The 19,738-nt window shown below is 36.0% G+C and overlaps 1 protein-coding gene across 3 annotated transcripts in view; it reads right to left on the bottom strand.

Annotated features, from left to right (window-relative positions):
- The window catches only part of fer (fer (fps/fes related) tyrosine kinase), a 156,440-nt gene that overhangs the window by 4,218 nt on the left and 132,484 nt on the right, over positions 1 to 19,738 (bottom strand). For all 3 annotated transcript variants that reach the window (XM_073068125.1, XM_073068117.1, XM_073068134.1), the window contains 7 exons: positions 16,922 to 16,978; positions 15,662 to 15,777; positions 13,135 to 13,229; positions 11,038 to 11,161; positions 7,822 to 7,976; positions 4,182 to 4,304; positions 805 to 938 (listed from right to left, as the gene is read on the bottom strand). In XM_073068125.1, coding sequence (XP_072924226.1) covers positions 805 to 938; positions 4,182 to 4,304; positions 7,822 to 7,976; positions 11,038 to 11,161; positions 13,135 to 13,229; positions 15,662 to 15,777; positions 16,922 to 16,978 — 804 coding nt within the window. The remainder of the gene's footprint in view (positions 1 to 804; positions 939 to 4,181; positions 4,305 to 7,821; positions 7,977 to 11,037; positions 11,162 to 13,134; positions 13,230 to 15,661; positions 15,778 to 16,921; positions 16,979 to 19,738) is intronic.

Below are 19,738 nucleotides of genomic sequence, written 5' to 3'. Positions count from 1 at the left end.
CTGTTAAAGATTGGCCAAATGCCCAGTTTTGTTTAGAAAATACTCAAACATTTTAAGAATAGCTGCAAAGTACATTTGTAAGCATAATGATCAAAGGTCTCAAAATTGAAATAAATGGAAGAACAATTTTAACATTTGATTCAAAGAGAGAGGGACTTTGCACAGTTTAGATTACTGGAATGTCAGGTACATTATGGAATTATTTTCCCTAATATCTGCAACAACTTGCAACACCAAAAATTATAAGTACTGGCAATCAATTACAGCATGAGATAAATCAATGTTCTTTTGCTTGTGTTCGTTTCAGTGCTTTTTATAACATCAATATTCCCCCGTCAGGTTATTTTTTTTCCCCTTTGGAATGTTGTGAATCTGATTTCTACAATACTAAATTTAAAATACACCAGCTTTAAATCAATTCCACTGAAATTCTTGGTATTGCATTTCAATAACATCCCAAGTAAATGCACCAAATCTCCTTGTTTTACTTACATTTTAGAACATGATTACCACAGAATTTTACTAGGAGTTGCAAGTTAGTTGTGAAAATAATTTGCAATTAGTCTTTTTTTATAAAACATTGGAAAGGCCTTTCCCCATAATGTACCTTATCATTATTTACAGGCCAGAATAACAACAGGAAATAAACAATTATAAACTGTAAATAAAATATATGCTAACGTGTTTACATAATTTTAATTACAATGTGGAAGGAAAATTGTAATTTCCTGATTTTTTTTTTTGTTTCAGTACTTGAATACTGAATTTCCTACAATCAGCATTTGCTCTGTTCCACTATATTACCTTTTTCTTGATACCCAAGAGTTCTTTGTGTACATCACTGAAATTTGGTCTGTTTTCTGGTTTGTACTCCCAACATTTCAGCATTAAGTTGTAGATATCCTCTGGACATTTCTGCGGTGCAGACATCCTGTAACCTGAGAAAGCATTAAGGTATATTTTAAAATTTGCAATGCTCCCCTCTCTCTCTAATAAGAACAATGCTGATGGATCTTGGCATCAGCTTTTACTCTTCTTCCTAAAGAACAAAATTCTGTTTACTCCAGCTTTCAAATGATTCAACCTCCTGCACTCTCCCACTTTGAGAACTCATTTTTATTACTAAATGGCAACATGTTCTGAAATTAATGTTAGATTTGTTCACTTTCTTAATGTAAGAAAATCTATTTGCAATGATGACTTTGAGGCAGTCTAATCAATACAAGGACCAATTCATTTTTGTGCACCGTAGATGCCCACAATATTTCCAGATACTTATTTTTGAATTACTATTCTTGTACAGGATCTTTAGATGCATCATTCTTCCACTAAATAATATGTCTGGTTTCATAAATACCTTTGAAAGTCATCAGCAGTTATAATAATAATGCTAAGTAATTATAATTTTCAAACATTCCAAGTTAATTTAATATTTACAGGAAATATTATAAATAAAACTACAAAGTCAGATTCAGTCTCAAGTAAAACGTCATATGAAATTATTAGAGCAGGGTTTCTCAAAGTGGGATCCGTGAGAAGTGGCTAGGGGTTCTGCGAGTAAACATGATTTAAAAAAAACATCATTTTTTGAACTTGGTGCAATGCATAATGCTAGTGCTCGCAGTGTTGGGCAGTGACCAATCAGCCCTGTTAGTGATCTCATTAGTGGTCTCTCAGACCAGTATGGCAGTGTGCAGTAGGACCACTTTTATCTGGTTGAGTCCATTCTCAGTTTTTGATGCAAGATAGGGGAAGCAATTGATAATTAATGAGCACTGTACTGCACAGAGGGGTGGACGGTAGGCTGATGATGAGTGCTGTATTGCACGGAGGAGAGGACAGTTGGCTGATGAGGAACATGAGGTGCATTTTCCGAGCACTGAATAGACGCGCCCAACTGGGCTGTGACATCAACCTCTCCCTCCCGCATTACCTCCCCCAACTCCCCCTTACACACTGCTGACTGGCTTATGGGAATGAACAAACTACCAGTGTAGTAGAAAATTGGAGGGAAATTTTCATTCTGAAGATGGTCCAGTGTGGCGATTATTGGAGAGGAAGTGTGAGATGGAAAAGGAGGATTCTAGACCTGCAGACAGTTCTAAGTTAATGACAAAGGTACAACCTTCTGAGTCATTTCACTGCACTAGTTCAAGAACTGACACAAAAAAAAGTCTGTCTTTACAATGAAAGCTACTTATCAATGCGTTTCAATGGACTGGTGATCCAAGTTGTCTATTCCATTTTGCCATGTTTATGGCAAACAACTTACACATGTAGCAATGGCTCCAGCAAAATTGAAAAGGCACTTGACTACAAATCACAGCCAAACAATGCATAAAAGTGCTGCTTATTTTAGATAGATAGATAGATAGATAGATACTTTATTCATCCCCATGGGGAAATTCAACTATTTTTCCAATATCCCATACACTTGTTGTAGCAAAACTAATTACATACAATACTTAACTCAGTTAAAAAAAAGACTATTGGAACCTTAAAACAAACAGATTAAAGCTTTTGAAAATAAAATCTTACAATCTGTAAAACGGTTCAGGAAGCAAGTTATTTAGTAGCTTTACGACAAGCTCACTCGAGAATGTTTAAAAAAACTGAGTGAAAACCTGGAAAAGGGCATACACACAGAAATCCTGTGGCTTAGCAGAGGAAGAGTTCTCAACAGGGTGTTTGAGCTAAAAGGTGAATTGCAGGAGTACTTTCAAGAAAATAGTAGACCAGATTTTGGTGAGTGCTGTGAAGATGAAGAAGAGTTGCAGAAACAAGCTTACTGAGCTGACATCTTTCATCTTATGAACCAGCTGAACAAGTTTCTGTAAGGTCCTGGAGAAAACGTTTTAACTTCCAGTGACGAGATTCTTGGATTTAAAAGGAAACTGAATTTTTGGAAAAAAAAATCATATTGCAAAAGGAAATTCTGAACAGTTTACACTGCTGCTTGGGCTTGAGAGTGAGCAAGGTTGTCAGAAAGTCTTGAGTCTTATAGAAAACCACCTGGAAGGACTGCAAACAAAATTGAATAGTAGTTTTCCTCCCTTTCAACACAAATGCATGAAAGTGAGGAACACTTTCTTTGAATCTTCTGCTTAGCCTGAGAACTTGACCTTGAGAGAAGAGGAAGAACTTTGTGAGCTGCACCCTGATCATGTACTCAAGAAGAGATTTACTGACCAGTCCCTGGACAAGTTCTGGATTTCTGTGAAAGAAGAGTATCCTGCCATTCATAGGAAAGTAATGAATACTTTGCAGCAGTTTTCAACTTCTTCCATGTGTGAGCAAGCTTTTTCTTGTAGAACAAGCATCAACAGCAAGGATAGAAAGTGTCTCATTTCAATTAAAAGTGAAATCTGTGTGTGCTCATCTCAAGTTCGACCCAGAATTGAGAAATTTATTATGTTTACCTTATGAGTTTTTAAAATTTATGAAAAGGAAAGAAAGACATTAATTTCAAGAAAGCTAAAAAAAATTCTCTACTCAAAAGAGCATTGACAATTATTTTTGTATTATTATATCTACAACTTATTGATCACACTAACATACCATGAGGTGTAGATATAATTTTTTGCAAGGGTTCCCTGAGACCTGAAAATGAGTTCAAGGGTTCCTCGAGGGCAAAAAGGTTGAGAAAGGCTGGTTTAGAGTAAAAATTTAATGGATTTTGGTTGGATACGATCTTTTATAACTCCTGTATTAATGAGAACACAATGGAGTAGAAGACATTACACTTGCCTTTAGCTTCACGTAATTGTGTTTGATTCTGACCTTGGATCATGACGGGGCAGAGCTTGGACATTCTCTTCCAGACCATGGGTTTCCTTTGACATCCCAAAGATGTGCTGGTACGTTAATTGGCTATTTTAATTGACTTTATGACTTTTATTGTAGGTTAATGGCAAAAGTAACATTGGGTATATGTGAGAGAGAATAATAGGTGTAAGGAAATAAGAGGAATGAGTCTGATGGGATTGATTCCGTGGGAATTGACATGGCCTCAACTGGTAAATTATGTTCTTTTAAGTATAAGGAAGACATGAGACTTTGGAAAGACTTATACACAGCCAATATTCCAAGAAACATGGCAAAGTTAATATATAGCTTGCCAGAGATTTCACATAGGCCTGTTCCCTTTTAATAAACTCTTGATTTGATGTTCATAACTTTACCTTTTTCAACCTGTTCTCGTGCCTGCTGATTGGTCATTCCAGGATAAGGACATACTCCTAAACTAAATGTTTCCCATAGAAGTATCCCAAAGCTCCAGACATCACTCTCTGAACTGTATCGTCCTGCAACAGAACAACATATCAAGTGTCTCTTCATCTATTTTGTACATTGGAAATATGTTTGTAGTATTTTAACATAAACATTAATAGAAAATTAATCTCAGGATTATATATGGTGACATAAACATACTTTGATAATAAATTTACTTTGAACTTTGAATAGAAGTAGATAAACCTGAGTTTATTGTGCAGCTCTAGCAAAGCCTACATTTGCTTTTTTTTTGCAGAGAAAGGATGAAAGTGTGGCATGATGTATCTCTTTTCTCAAAGATGCTCTATCCTTTCACGCTGATTATACTTCTCCCTCTAGTAATTTGTACAGGTAGCTCTTCTTTGTCTAATTGTAGACATCAGTATTGACATGTCCATTACCTGTTATTGAGTTTAACCAAACATGGCTGCTAATGGAGAACAGGAATACTGGGTGTTATTTTCTACCCTTAGCTTCAGGTGCTGAGGTCAGTTGAGCTAACTCAGATGATGATAAAGGTATAGATTAGTGGTCGCCAACCAGTCGATCGCGATCGACCGGTCGATCTTTGAGACTTTCACAGTAGATCCCGAAAACCCCCCCCAAAAAATAAATACACAAATATATTATGCCTGATAAACCTTTTGATGCAAATATGTCGTAACTTCTACTTTGAAAAAGGACCACTTGACAACTTCATGCCCAAAAGGAACAACTTTATCTAGGACGGTAAAACGATATTCGCATACTGAAGTTTTCACTAATGCGCACCGCAGAAACATCGGAAGGAAAACCCCGCAACCCCGGAAACAATCTCTCTTTACAAACACTTTCCATAGTGGGAGTATTGCTATATTACCATGATCCTAATTGGTATTAACTTATCTTTATAATGCTCACATTACAACCCTTCTCCCCCTTTAAATTCCAACATTCCCCAAATGTACAAGAAATGGGAAACAAAAACAGTGGTGTCATTAGCTTGCATACCCCTGAAACTAATACTAGTATCTCCCTAAATTTACCAATACCAGGAAAGTTGAGGAGCTGAAATTGGGGTTGAAAGCCAAGCAAACATGTTGCTTAGAGGATGTGGATCGACAAGTGTTAAAGGACTTGTCACTCAGTGAATATTTTTCACTACAGTTTGATGAATCCCTGGATGTAATGCAAACAGCTCAGCTTGTTGTATTTGTCAGAATGGCTTTCCAGGATTTTACAACAAAGGAGGACTTCCTCACTCTTTTGCACTTAAGAGAACAAAAGGTGAGGATACTTACAATGAGTTTTAAAAAAATGTCCGTGAAAATTACATCCCCATTCATAAACTGGTGGCAATTTGGTTTTATAGCACTCTGCCGTAATGACCCTGATTTTCCCAACTTCCTGGATTATCACTGTGTGATTCATCAGCTGGGAAGGTCGTGGACTTTTTTCACGTTCTGACACTGGTGGTCAAACTGATAAACTTGATTAGAGCAAAAGCGCTTCAGCACCGCTTATTCAAGGCGTTATTGGATGAGCTCGATACCGTTATGCCTGTTTGATATGCTAGTTAGTGTTTTCTTGGTTAGATTACCGTAGATGTCGGATTATAAGCCGCTACTTTTTTCCCACATTTTGAACAGCTTTGAACACTGCGGCCTTTACTATGGTGCGGCTAATGCATGATTTTTTTTCATGCCGCCAAAAACATTTTGCCTCGTAACAGTAGACCAATAAAATTGATGAGTAGTTCACAGAGGTCCAATGAAATTGTACGATAAATCAAGCGCACTTTCACAATTAAATTATTGTAAATCAGTCATTTGTACTCACCCTCATCAACATGGAAAACACTCGAAGAAAAGCATTGTGCTGCCTTTATGGCAGTTATTTAGTTTATAATATTTTCGCTTAGTAATTCATTTGTTAGTAATTTCTAATTAAAGTTAGAAGTGTTTTAACTATATTTGTTTTCTGTACTACATTGCGGGATGCTATGACGTCACACCCGGTCTCGCCGCGTCTTGTGGGAAATACCGGTTTGCGATAAACGGGAAGGCGGGGGGCGAGCGGCATTAGATCTGAGCGAACGCTGCTTTTAAGTTAAAGGCGATCAATAACTTTTCCTGGTAGGCTGCAGTATATATATTTTTTACCAGTCGTTAGGAGATATTGGAATGTTGTTCAGTAAAAAAGTATATTTAAAAGTAGCCGCGTTACAGGCACGGTTCGAAAAAAAGCATTTGCAATATGTATTTGTTTATGTTACCATATGGATTTAATTAAAAGTTAAAAAATCCTCACGTGTAATATCTTTCTGTGTAAATATCTCATATTACAACGTGGGACACCTACGGCCGAAAATCCGGCGCGGCCTAAAATCCGGTGCAGCTTGTACAAGTACAAAATTGATTTTCTTTCTAAAATTAGAGCCAGCGGCTTTTAATCAGGTGCGCTCTGTAGTGCGAAATCTACGGTAATTTGAAAGTTTGACAAAAGCATTTTATGTAATTAAAATACAATTAGCCCAAATAAAGGGCCTCAAGTTGGAAGTACAATCTGAGCTGTTTTTTCTCTAAACGGTTTAGTAGATCGATCTTGCCTTTCACTAAGGCTAAGGTAGGGGATCTTGGGCTTAAAAAGGTTGGTGACCACTAATATAGATTATATCAATGTCTCTGCTGAGTTTACTTATCTCAATGAAGAACTAAGACCACAGACACAAGTTCATCTGTGATTCAGTTCCACTCTGAAAAATATACCTACCAATTAGCCATTGTAGCTTTATTTGGAATCTCTTTTTTGAAGCTGAACTAATTTATAGAAATGACAAACTTGTTGCAAATACAGAGGAGATACTTACCTAGAGTAAAATGAGCAAAACAAAGATTACATGCTGCATGACGTAGCCTACTAATTTGAATCTCAACAGTTTCTTGTAAATACACAAAGGAACCTAGAGGAACTGAGTGGGTCAGGCAATATCTATGGAGGAAAATGGGCAACTGAAGTTTTGGGTCAAAACCTTTCATTAGGACTAGCAACATAAGTACAAGGAGCATAAATCTTTGAAAGAATTCAAGAAGGAGATGAGTTCCTGTCCCTTTAACAAGACAAAGAGTACAAAAACGGAGGCTACTGGAACATCTATTTAAAAGTAAGGTCAATAATGCATCCAGTTCTGGTCTAGATTTTCTAGAAGGGCTCCACCCATAAGGACTGGAATCTGGTAAGTTAGACTGGTGTAACTGGGTTGGTCCAAGGAGGCGGAAAGGAGATTTGAAAAATGCAAGAAGCTAATGGTAGATTTTGATTTAGCAAACAGGTGCTATGAATTACTGTCTGAAACTGCTTCAAAGGCCGTAAGAAAATTATCACAGCCTTCAAAGGATTTGGAGAGGCCCTTGGGGGTAAATCAATTTGCAGGATGGAGAAAGAGCCTGGGAAAAGGAAGATATGATTAAACAACAAGAAGGCAATGCAAACTTCATGGATTGAGTAGTTTCTTTCACTGCTCACACTCACATGTAAACATTTCCAAACACACCACATAAAAACCTTTACCATAATTTAAAGCCTCGGGGGCTGTCCACTTGATTGGAATCTGCTTCAAACCAGATGATGAGTAAATTCCATCATCTTCCTGTCTTGACATGCCAAAATCACTGATTTTTAGTATATTGCCATCAGCAACAAGACAGTTTCTGGCAGCAAGGTCTCTGTTAAAGATAAAAAGGTCAATTAACTCTGACAGATCTAATAATCTTATATAAAATGATAGATAAAATGATTACCTGTAGAAATGATCTAATTCCTGTTTTAACTGGTCAGTATAGCTCTCTCGCCTTTTTATCTGATTCAAATGCAACCCTCATAAAAAGTCCAAGTCTATGGCACTTACCAACACCAGGTGCAAGTTAGACATAGTAGTTGTTCCTAGGTAGATTTGTTTCCATGGAACTATTCAATTATTTAGACTTCCTCCTTCCATCTGTGTAAAATTCACCTTTCTTTTTCCTCACTCTAATAATAATACTTGATCTTCCTCTTGCCCACTTCCATGCTCCATAAGTGACACTACATGCATTAGATGTTCACATCCAACATCAAGGAGAACTGCTTCCACCTCTATAACATTAGGCAACTCCACTCCTGCCATAGCTCATCTGCTGTTGAAATCCTATCAATAGTTTTCTTTAGGAATAATTATTCAAACACAACTTAGCCAGCTTCCATGACTTACACTCCATAAATCTGAAGTCATTCCTAAACTCTGTTGCCCATATCCTAATTCACATCAGGTCCTGTTGACTTATTGAGTCAATGATGGCAGATATATGCTTATTATTCATTAAGCAACATCTCAATTTAAAAATTTAATCATTTTTTAAATCCTTCCATGACCAAACATAATCTCTCTACCCCTGAATTTTTTCCACCCTCCTCCCAAGACTTTCCTTAAACAGCCTAAATATCTCCTGTGGCCAAATGGTAGTCAAATTTTGCTTGATAATACTCCTTTGCAAAACCTCGCCAATATTTAGCTTTGTAATAATTTCTGAAACAGTGCTTTCACAGAGCTACAATGCACTGGTGAATAATGACTAATCCTAAGTGGCACTAATGTAAAACTACAACAAGTACACTTTTTCTGGGGTTAACTGACCTTATGAAGAATGAACATGGCATGGAAGGAATAATTAAGGGGAAGAGATGACATCAACCAATTGCCACGGCATGATTGTTTTGTGTTACAAAAATGGGAAGGTTGGGGATAAACCTGGGTAATTTGCAAAGAAACAGTGTGCAGGTGTGAACAATCAGTAAAATCAAGAGGGCCAATTACCTCATTTGATTAGTGGAATGAGCTGTCCACAGAATCATGAAGTTAGAGTTAATTACACAGAAATTGAAGTTATAGTTTAAGAATTATAAATAGCATGAGGACAGTTTAAATACAGAAATCGCAACACTGTTTAGTTCATTATAGTTTATGGCATTTTTATCATCAAAATCCTACATTATAATTAATTTTAGTTTCTTGTAATATGCTATATTTTTTGTATTATTTTATGAGTTGTGTTACTTAGTTTCAATAAAAATTAAAAGAAAGTTGTGCTGCTCTGTAGGTGGTGACTTGTTTCAGCTCACTTGGATGGGTTCAAGCTGGAGAAAGACAACTGGAATGAGGAAAGGCCACTGATAACTCAAATCATTATGAAAGAGGAATCAATTCTTAATATATAGTACATAATTCATCAGTTTCATGGCATGTGTTTTAAATTGTTTCATTTCTTCAGCAAACCTCTATGGAGTACCAGAATAGTTACTGATGCAAAATTCATTGCAGCTGGTGACCTCCTTAAAAGGCACAAATAGATAATACCATGAGGATATGTCAGATTTAAAAATTTCTGGATAAATTGCAGGAAATGGTAATTTACATGTAGGTCAACCAGCCTGTGGCTGCTGAATGAACTAGAATCTTCCATCATAAGAAAACTTAAAATTTTTTCTAAAGCTGAAATTCATTTAAAATATTTTAATATTGACTATTAGGTTAAGACATAATCCACTGAATATTCCTAACACCATAAAGATGCATCAAGAGAATGAAATTTAGCATTTTGCACCAGAAAGAACAGGAAAGACTAATTTTCATAACTTTTTAAAAACAATTTACAGATACTGAAAAGCTGGGGAATCCCAGTAAAGGTCAAGTTCCACAGAGTAGACTCACCTTTAGTCAGAATTGCAAATTCAATTTATTCTAATCTTGGAATAATGCAGTTGAATGTTAGAATATGATAAAAGATTTAAGTTTGTATACAATAAAACAGAAAATAGAAATTACGAATTAAAATGGAGTAATGCTAACAGTTGCTGTAAAATAAAATAATATCCTGTACTGCAGTCAATTCAAGCAAGAGCCACACTGAAAATGAGCTCTGGAAACAGACAATGAAAGTGACTGCTTAGGTCAATAGTGCTGGCAAATGTATATCATGAGAATGAAGATAAGCATAAGCCTTTCTTTTCTTCATCTGCTGAAATGACTTTTCCTTTTTAATCCACATGGAGCTAACTTTATGGACAAAATGGCTTATCATTAAATTGATACCAAAGAAGCATATAATATCAGATTATAGGATGGATTATCCATTGCTGCAATATATTAACTACATTTTAAAACAACTCACCAATAATTAACTCTAACACTTTAACCTGATCAAATTTATTATTTTTGACTTGTGACCTGCTTATTCACCAACGGAGTTCAGAAGGATAGATATGTTGCTATGTTGCTTAAGTGAGATTGCAAGGTATTTCCAAAGTACAGCATCCTGAAAGCTAACAATTCACTGAAGTTTAAAGATGGCATAACATTTTTGCTTTTTTTCCCAATATATATGCATATTTGGAACTGTCTCTACATTTCATTTGTCTTTATTTGATTCATAGTCCATGAATAAAACCCTAAAAGTCGAGGAAAACAATGTGTAGAAAAAAAGCATCCAAATGAGAAAGTGCCTTACATACATTATCCCTTTCATTTGATACCTTCTCACGCCTACAGACAAGTCAAGTTTGCTCCTTGTTGGCATGCAGTCTGATTAACACAAAAAGATGATTTGAAGATCACATGATAAGTCACTGGAGAGGACCCACTTTACAGATAATGTAATTTTAAAAAAATGTTGATGTGAAAAGCAAAATTTTGATATTGCTAAATTATTTGTGGGAACAAAATTATGAAAAATTATAAAGCCTTTTCCTCACCTGTGAATGCAGTTTTTCCCTTCAAGGTAAGCCATGCCAGCAGCCGCATCCAAAGACATCTTCACAAGTTGTTTCATTTTCAGATCATCTTTCTTTTTCCTTAAAAAAGTAAGGAAATCACCTCCTGCACAGAAAATAAGATACAATTGAGTAGTAACATTCAGTTAACTTAAGTTTTTAGAAAGGAAAATGCAAGTTTTGAACTGAAATCACAAATATAGCTGTGATCATAAACAGCAAATCTTAAAATATTAAATAACTGAAACTGGTTATCCATTCATTTTATCAAGGAAATATATACTGTTCTGTTCTCCAAAGTATCTTTAATTTTCTAATTATTTGCTCTGTTTCAGCCTTCTTGATCATACATTGATAGAAGCAGCAAGTGTCTGCCTGTTAAGTCATATTTGGTAAAGTTACTACATAATTATAACAGCAGGTTGTACTCCATACCTGAGATTATCTTCCACAGAAGTTACTGGAATGGAATTTTGGCAGCAGAATACAAATGCTGTCTCTATTGTGCAGCAAGTTTAGTGCTACAACTATAGAAATGTCATTTTTTGTAGTAACAAAAAAGCATTTTTGTCCGTTACAAAATGGAACCTGTATTGTACCAGAGTGCTTTGCTAATAGTGTTTGTGTAACATTACGCCAATGGAACTTGAGTCCTTGACAAACTGCAGACCCAGCAGATTCAATTACTGGAAGAATGCCAAGTACACTGATTAAGCAGATACAGTCGGCCCTCCTTATCCGCGGGTTCCGAACGCGCAGATTCAACCAACCGCGGATTGGGAAAACATGGAAGATCTCTCTCCAGCACTTGTTGTTTGAGCATGTACAGACTTTTTTTCTTGTCATTATTCCCTAAACAATACAGTATAACAACTATTTACATAGCATTTACATTGTATTAGGTATTATAAGCAAGTCTGAACAGGTACATTCGGTATTATTTAGTGTCAGTTAGTCAAACGTTTGCATTAGTATATAGTATATATTCTACCTTTCTATGCATATAAAACATTTAAGAAACGTATGTATTTCAATAATGAAACCACTGTGTTGCTTAGTAATAATTGTATCTTTCATCGGTGCAGAGCCTTTCACATGCTCCATTATTCTCACTTTATCCTTTAAAATTGTTCCAATCGTTGACTACCGTAGCCTAACGCTTTTCCAATGACTGATGGCGTTTCACCTCTTTCCGATCACTGTTATTTCCACTTTATTTTCAATTGTGATTGTTTTCCATCAACAGAACAGAAACACTGCCGGTGGCAGGCCCTGAGCTCTGTCGGGTCCTAAATTCTGCCACACTGAGACAGGTTAAATAAGGGACTTGAGCATCCGTGTTTTTTGGTATCTGCGGGGGGGTCCTGGAACCAATCCCCGGCAGATAAGGAGGGCCGACTGTATACAGAATGTCCTTGAACTGAAACTGTACTTGGGTATAAAGGAGTAACTATGCTGTCTGGTTTTTTGAAGCTATCACCAGCTCTTGTGCAGAGCTTGTCTTCCCTTGCAGCAAGTAAAATAAACAAGCTTATGATTGATCCACTCTGAGTTAATTGTTGTTTGTTATAAGATGTAGCAAAAAGGTGCTCGACAGAAGCTAGGCATGAATTTCAAAGCAATGAGACTTTCAAGAGTGTCTCCCTGTGTAATAATAGAATAGCCCAGTCTTTCCATTGCAGGCAGTAGCCTTATTCAGTACTGAATAATGGGAAATAATTAGGTGGTCATTATGACATTGAACAAAAAATCAAGTTGCTAAATCTACAATTAAAGGTGGTGAGAAAAATGTGCAAATCATTTAAAAGAACAACAACTCAGGATAGTGGATGTTCTGATAAACTCAAAGGCAAAACCTCATTAATATTTTAAATATATTTTCGTACAATGGACTGATGGAGAGATATCTAATAATTGTATTTTACATATACTGGAATGTTTATAGAAAGCAAGCAGTTCAAAAAACAAGCACAGCACTTTGTAGACATTACATTAAAAATGCTAAATGGAAGGGAAGCATTTCAATAAACTGCTGTAAGGACATCTATTTAACACATTAGCCATGTAAAAGGATCTTACCTTGTATAAGCTCCATAACAATGTAAATGGGCTGCCTCTGGGTACAGACACCAATCAATTTGACAATGTTTGGATGATCATACTGTTTGAGTATCCTGTTTAAAATTGAGATATTCATGCACAGAGAACTTGTAAAGTCAGCTTTGCAATTATTAGTATTTAATGCAAATTTGACAAATAACATAAGTTCTATCCAATAAAAGAAATAACATCCCAAATGAAGTTTACACCAAAAACATAGTCATTTTTTACAATCTGACATTTTAGCAATACAAGATATTAGTTTCACACATCTGTAGTTAACATAGAACAGTACAGTAATGCACCCTATGGCCCATGATGTCTGTACTGACCATGATGTCACAAGATCACAAGACAAAGGAGCAGAAGTAGGCCATTCGGCCCATCGAGTCTGCTCTGCCACTCCACCATGAGCTAAACTATTCTCCCGTCTAGTTCCAATTTCCCACTTTTTTCCTATATCCCTTGATACCCTAATTAGATACCAGTCAATTTCCTCCTTAAAAACCCTCAATGATTGGGCCTCCACAGCTGTATGTGGCAATGAATTCCATAAATCCATGACCCTCTGGCTAAAAAAATTTCTCATCTCTGTTTTAAATGGGGATCCTCTAATTCTAAGACTGTGACCTCTTGTCCTGGACTCACCCATCAAGGGAAACAGCCTTCCCACATCTACTCTGTCCAACCCTTTCAACATTCGGAATGTTTCTATGAGATCCCCTCTCATTCTTCTATACTCTAATGAATACAATCCAAGAGCCGACAAATGCTCTTCATATGTTAGTCCCTGCATTCCAGGAATCATCCTCATGAATCTTCTCTGAACTCTCTCCAACATCAGCACATTCTTTCTAAGATAGGGGGCCCAAAACTGCACACAGTATTCCAAATGGGGTCTCACCAGTGCCCCATGGAGCCTCATCAACACCTCCTTACTCTTATGCACTATTCCTCTTGAAATGAATGCTAACATAGCATTCGCTTTCCTTACTGCCGATCCAACCTGGTGGTTAACCTTTAGGGTATCCTGCACGAGGACCCCCAAGTCCCTTTGCACTTCAGATTTTTGAATTTTCTCCCCATCTAAATAATAATCTGCCCGATTGTTTCTTCTTCCAAAATGTACAACCGTACATTTCTCATTAAATGTCAATTTAAACTAATCCTACCTGCCTGCACATAATCTATATTCCTCCATTCCCAGCCTGTTGAAGTGCTGTCTAAAGATCTCTTAAATCATATATGTCAAACTCAAGGCCCGCGAGATAATATCTAATTACTATTAAAGCTGGCCCCAGTAATCGAAGCGCCTATGGCGTATGATATGGCTAATGCTGAGTTTATTCAGGTACCAGGTTTTTAGTGTTTATTCGGCAGTCTTCTTCATAAGAAACGAAATTTGTGAAGTGAAACACTTTGTAGTTATAGCAGCGACTGAGACACATGAGAGCAGGCTGAAAAAACGGAGGCAACGAAAGCTGCGTTCGCACGCATCCGACTGATCCGGCCCGCATGAAGCTGCATTTTGCTCAATCCGGCTCGTGACCTAAAATGAGTTTGACACCCCTGTCTTAAATGTTCCTATCACATCTGCTTCCACCACATCCCCTGGCAGTCACCTACCTAATGCTGTTTAAAAAAGCTTGACTTGTAAATCTCCTTTAGCTTTCCTCCATTACCTTAAGATACTGATCATCTATCTTATCTATGTCTCTCATAATTTTATAAACTTCTATCACGTTGTCCCTCAGCCTCCAATGTTCTAGAGGAAACAATCCAAGTTTGTCCAGCCTACTCTCTAGTTCAGGCAACATCCTGGTGAACCCTTTCTACACCATCTCCAAAACCAGCACATCCTTCTAGTAATGTGGCAACCAGAACCACACACAATACTCCAAATGTGGTCTTACCAAAGTTTTATATAGTTGCCCTTCATCTTTGATTCCCATTGCAAGCTACCTTTCAGATTAATGTGAGTCACATAAAATGAACAGAGCTGGAAGAAGGTCATGCATATTCAGAGAATGTAATCCGCACATTGTCTGTCTTCTAACACAACAGATCACTATAGATTTGTATCCCATTCATAGAAAATTAACAATAACTGGAGAAAAAACAGATTCCAAATTTGTAATCTGATCCATCACAATCAACAGATATATCAATCTATTTTAAACAAAACCAAAACTAATAAAGCAGTAATTTTATTCCATAGACATAGGAAGACACATGAAAATAAAATATTTATCTAACCATCTTTGCTGCAATTCATGATTTGGAAGTAGAACATAATCAGAGTAAAGGAAGGCAAGAATCATTTCCTTTTCTCTTCTATACAATCATTTCGACTTTGGAGAAATTTACATGACCTTTTTTCAACAGTTCATTAAATTGTTCATTCAGACCTATTTGTCAGCATAAATGGAATGAAAATGAAAATAAACAAATTTCAAAGAATTAAATGCAATACACATTTCTGTGTCTCTCAGTATTTAACATTTACCTTGCTTCTGATAAAAATTTTATTTTCAGCTCCTGTGGCAAGTCTTCTTTGCATGTTTTTACAGCTACTTGAGTTTTATCTTTTAATGTTCCCTTGAAAACTTCTCCAAAGTTTCCCTGAAATATGTAACATCAAATTTAATTATAATCATACTAAATTAAATCAAGTCATCATGACGAGGCATGCACAGTTTCTTTCTGATTTTTCTTTTCCCTGTTTAATAGATTTGTAAATTTCTCTGCATGCTCATTATCTACATTTAAAATGCTCAGAGGAAATTTTATTTGCATATAAAGTATCTTCACTGAAATTATCTACAGTATTTTTCCTGATATTACAGGTGAACCAAACTGTCTGAGATTTAAAAAAATCAGAATCTTGAATATGTCTTCCAAATGTGTATTTCTTGAATATTTTTAGATAATTCTTAAGTATTTTTAAACATTATACAATTTAAGGGCACAGCAAGTACAGCATTCCATGTATTTCTAATAATCTTTGCAATGTAAACATAAATAGCGGGACAGTTCCAGGTTTGGCTTAAGACTGCTCACAGGAACAAACATTAAAACAAGATCTGTAATGTTGAAACAGGTTCCCTCAGCATTTCTATTATCTGATTTCCAGTATTTTCCATTTATCTGCACTGTGGAGATTCTTTACTAATTAAAGCTTTTAACCATGTTTTTTAAAATGAAAATTTCAAAAAAAAGTTTAAATTGTATGTACTCTAAACATATTATTACTTTATAAAATACTCTGTATATGGAAGCCAGCATCTAGATTTACTATTTCTTGCATTGCCCATTACTGACTTAGGTCTTAATAGGGATTTATATCAGTTTCTACAATTCTGGCATTTAGGTGAAGTCATTCCAGCATTTGCTCATGTGAAGAACAGCAGCAGGGACTGAGGGCTGGAATCAAATTGCCTATTACTCATTGAGCTCAATTCCAAACCTGCTTCTTTGATTTGAGAATTGAGCTCAACTAGCCAGAAGAATGAATTAAGAACCCAAGAGATTCTGCAAATGCTGGAAAACCAGAGCACACACATAAGATGCATCAGATGAGTTAATTAAGAATTAAAAAAACAACTTTTATTAATCAAAATAAGACAAAAATGTTGATCAACTGAACACATTTATACTGTTCAGTTGAAGTAATAAGTACCAGTAACATTTGTAAATACAACAGATGAACATATGGAATTATACATTTTAATAAGATCAATCAGTGAAAGTTATCTTTTCCACTTACTTTGCCAAGCAATTCTCCAAGAGTGACATCATCATGATTGAGAACCCACTTCTTGTCCTGTGCCAAAGTAAAAAAACATGTTTTAATAAGCCACGTTTTGCTTTAGGCAAATTGAATGTTATGTACATAAAAGTAGCAAAGATATCAATGAATAATTCAAATGTTATGAGACTGATTCTAAAATTTTGGATGCAACATGATTTAAATCAGGCTGCATATTTCAGAAAAATTGGCACATGGTGGCACAATTACGTGAAATATTTTGTTTAATTGCCAATTATATAAACAGCAGGCAATTCTAATCAACAAAATGCAATTCTAATGATCAACCATGATGCAGCAACAACATAGAAAGAAATGGATAATTACTCTAGGGATACAGTGCTCTATTAAACTCATCTTCTACAAAGTTCATTCTTAATGTATATCAAGGAAAGGAGTATATTAGAAATTCCCATATTATTTACACACAATTTATGCACAGGCATTTTGGAATTTTATTTCTTCAAGTGGTCAGATTACCATTTTTACCATAAATATCATGGGCACATCATGTAGATAAATGCTTGTATTCATCATTTTCATTACAATGCTGTTCTTAGTCATAAACTACTGACCTTTGAAACACACAGATAGCTTGAAACATACAATATCAACGCATTCAGTTAGAATTTGGTAGCAGTATTCTGCAAAGTTCAAATATTTTTGCTAGATTTACTGCGAACATTTAATCTGGATATAGATTTAAATCAGTCAGTGGCTGAACTTCCGCATTATATTAAAACAGGAAGTGTCATAAACAATGAGTGTCACAAAAGAAGCTGCAAAGAAAATGTGATAAATTGATGGAAAGGACAAAAAATTGAAAGACAGAACTAAGGTAGTCGCACAAGGAAGTACTGAGGCCTGGGTCTTGAAGCATATTGATTAGTTTTGAGGGCATCTTAGTATTGAATGCCAAACTGTTGTTAATGAAGAGCATCCTGATATGCATCTTTGCTGTCCAGGAGTTCCAAGACTAAGCCTGTTATTGACCTTTTGTGACAGTAAGCAAACTGGAGTGGATCTAAGCAGGAATTTATATTTTTCATCAACAACCTCTCAAAGCACTTCATCACAGTGTGTTCAAGTGCTACTGGATGACAGTCATTGAGGCAGATTCCCACATTCTTCTTAGGCACCAGTATAATTGAAGCCTGCTTGAAGCAGGTAGGCGGATGTATGGGGGATCTTAACGGGAACTTAACATTTAAAATGTGGGATCTGCTTTTGGTCCATTGCCATTAAATGAGGCAGTTTATAGAACCATCTAAGTTTATAACAAGACCATAAAACCATAAGATATAGGAGCAGAAGTTGACCATTCGGCCCATCGAATCTGCTCCACCATTCTATCATGGCTGATCCCAATTCTTCCAGTCATCCCAACTCTCCTGCTTTCTCCCCATACCTTTTGATGCCCTGGCTAATCAGAACCTAAGTAAGACTGTAGATCAAGAACAAAGACCATTAAGACTGTAAAGTTGGTGCTAATCAAACTAAACGTTCTTAAAATACATGTGGAAATTTTGATCTTTTAGCAACTGCTCCATCTCCTTACTAATCACAGCTCTTCAAGTAAACATCTAAGCACTGATTAAATTTGGTGAGAGCTTCTGCCACCGCCTCACTTTCTGACAGTGAGTTCTAAGCCCTTACCATTGTCTGGTCAAGAGAATCTGCATTTTCCTTCAACTTCTTCTACCAGTGAAAATAAAATTATGCCTCACAGCTTTTGACCTCATTTAATTAATTTACGTAATTAAATTCAGGCACTCTGGTCACCCATTTTTGTGTCTTGTAGGTACCGGCACATAATGAATAAAAACTGAAGTAGTTTAAGTGGTTACATTACTCTGTGGAATTTTTGATTTTTTTTTATAGAAGAATCTGGAAATAATAATGTGCTGGTTTTAAATTAAAATTTAAAATTCACCCCAAATGCAGGAGCCACTGGGTCAAAAAAAAAATGCTCATGAGAAACCCTTGAAATGTTGGTCATGGTAGTCCACAACAAGAGGGATTATTGGCCAAAATGATGGTGGGTTTTGTCAGCATTCACTAGTATAAATTGCCAGTATGTTCTAGAATTGAGGGCCAGAACTACTGACTGATTCCAGCTGATAAATCATCACCAATCCCCATCAATGGATTGTGTATGAGGTCTGGCAACAGAACAGGACCTTAATATTTAAACCATGGGAACTGCTTTTGGAGCCTGGTTTAGAATCCTGTCATCCAATTATTTGAATAGGGGTTTTATAGTTGAATAAAGAAAAGAGCAAAGTTAGTTAAATTCATTTCATCATTTGAGTTTACAATAATAATGTCAATTATCTTTATTTTTGACATTTTTTAAAATGTGAAATAATTTAACAGTTTAAAAATCAATTGTTTATTTGATTCTTACTATTTTCGAAAGGCCTTTGAACCTCAGGGATATTTAGAAGCATTAAAAAATGAGAGGTTCAAATCACAAACATGAGAAAGTCTGCAGATACTGGAAATCCAAAACAACACAAACAAAGTGCTGGAGGAACTCAGCAGGTCAGGTTGCATCCATGGAAAAGAATAAACATTTGACGTTTCAGCTGAGACCATTCTTCAGGACTGAGAAGGAAGGGTAGGGGAAAAGATGCCTGAATAAAAAGGTGGGAGCCTTTGAATCCATGAACACTACATCCCTATTTTGCTCTCTTTTGGGACAACTTATTTACTTTATTATTTCTTATTGTAACTTGCTGTATTTTTTAATGTATTGCTGCTTCAAAACAACAA

This window comes from Hemitrygon akajei, chromosome 2, assembly GCF_048418815.1.
Source record: "Hemitrygon akajei chromosome 2, sHemAka1.3, whole genome shotgun sequence".
In the NCBI taxonomy this organism is placed as follows: domain Eukaryota; kingdom Metazoa; phylum Chordata; class Chondrichthyes; order Myliobatiformes; family Dasyatidae; genus Hemitrygon; species Hemitrygon akajei.
Note: the sequence above shows the minus strand (reverse complement) of the source record. Positions and strands in the feature narration are given on the sequence as shown.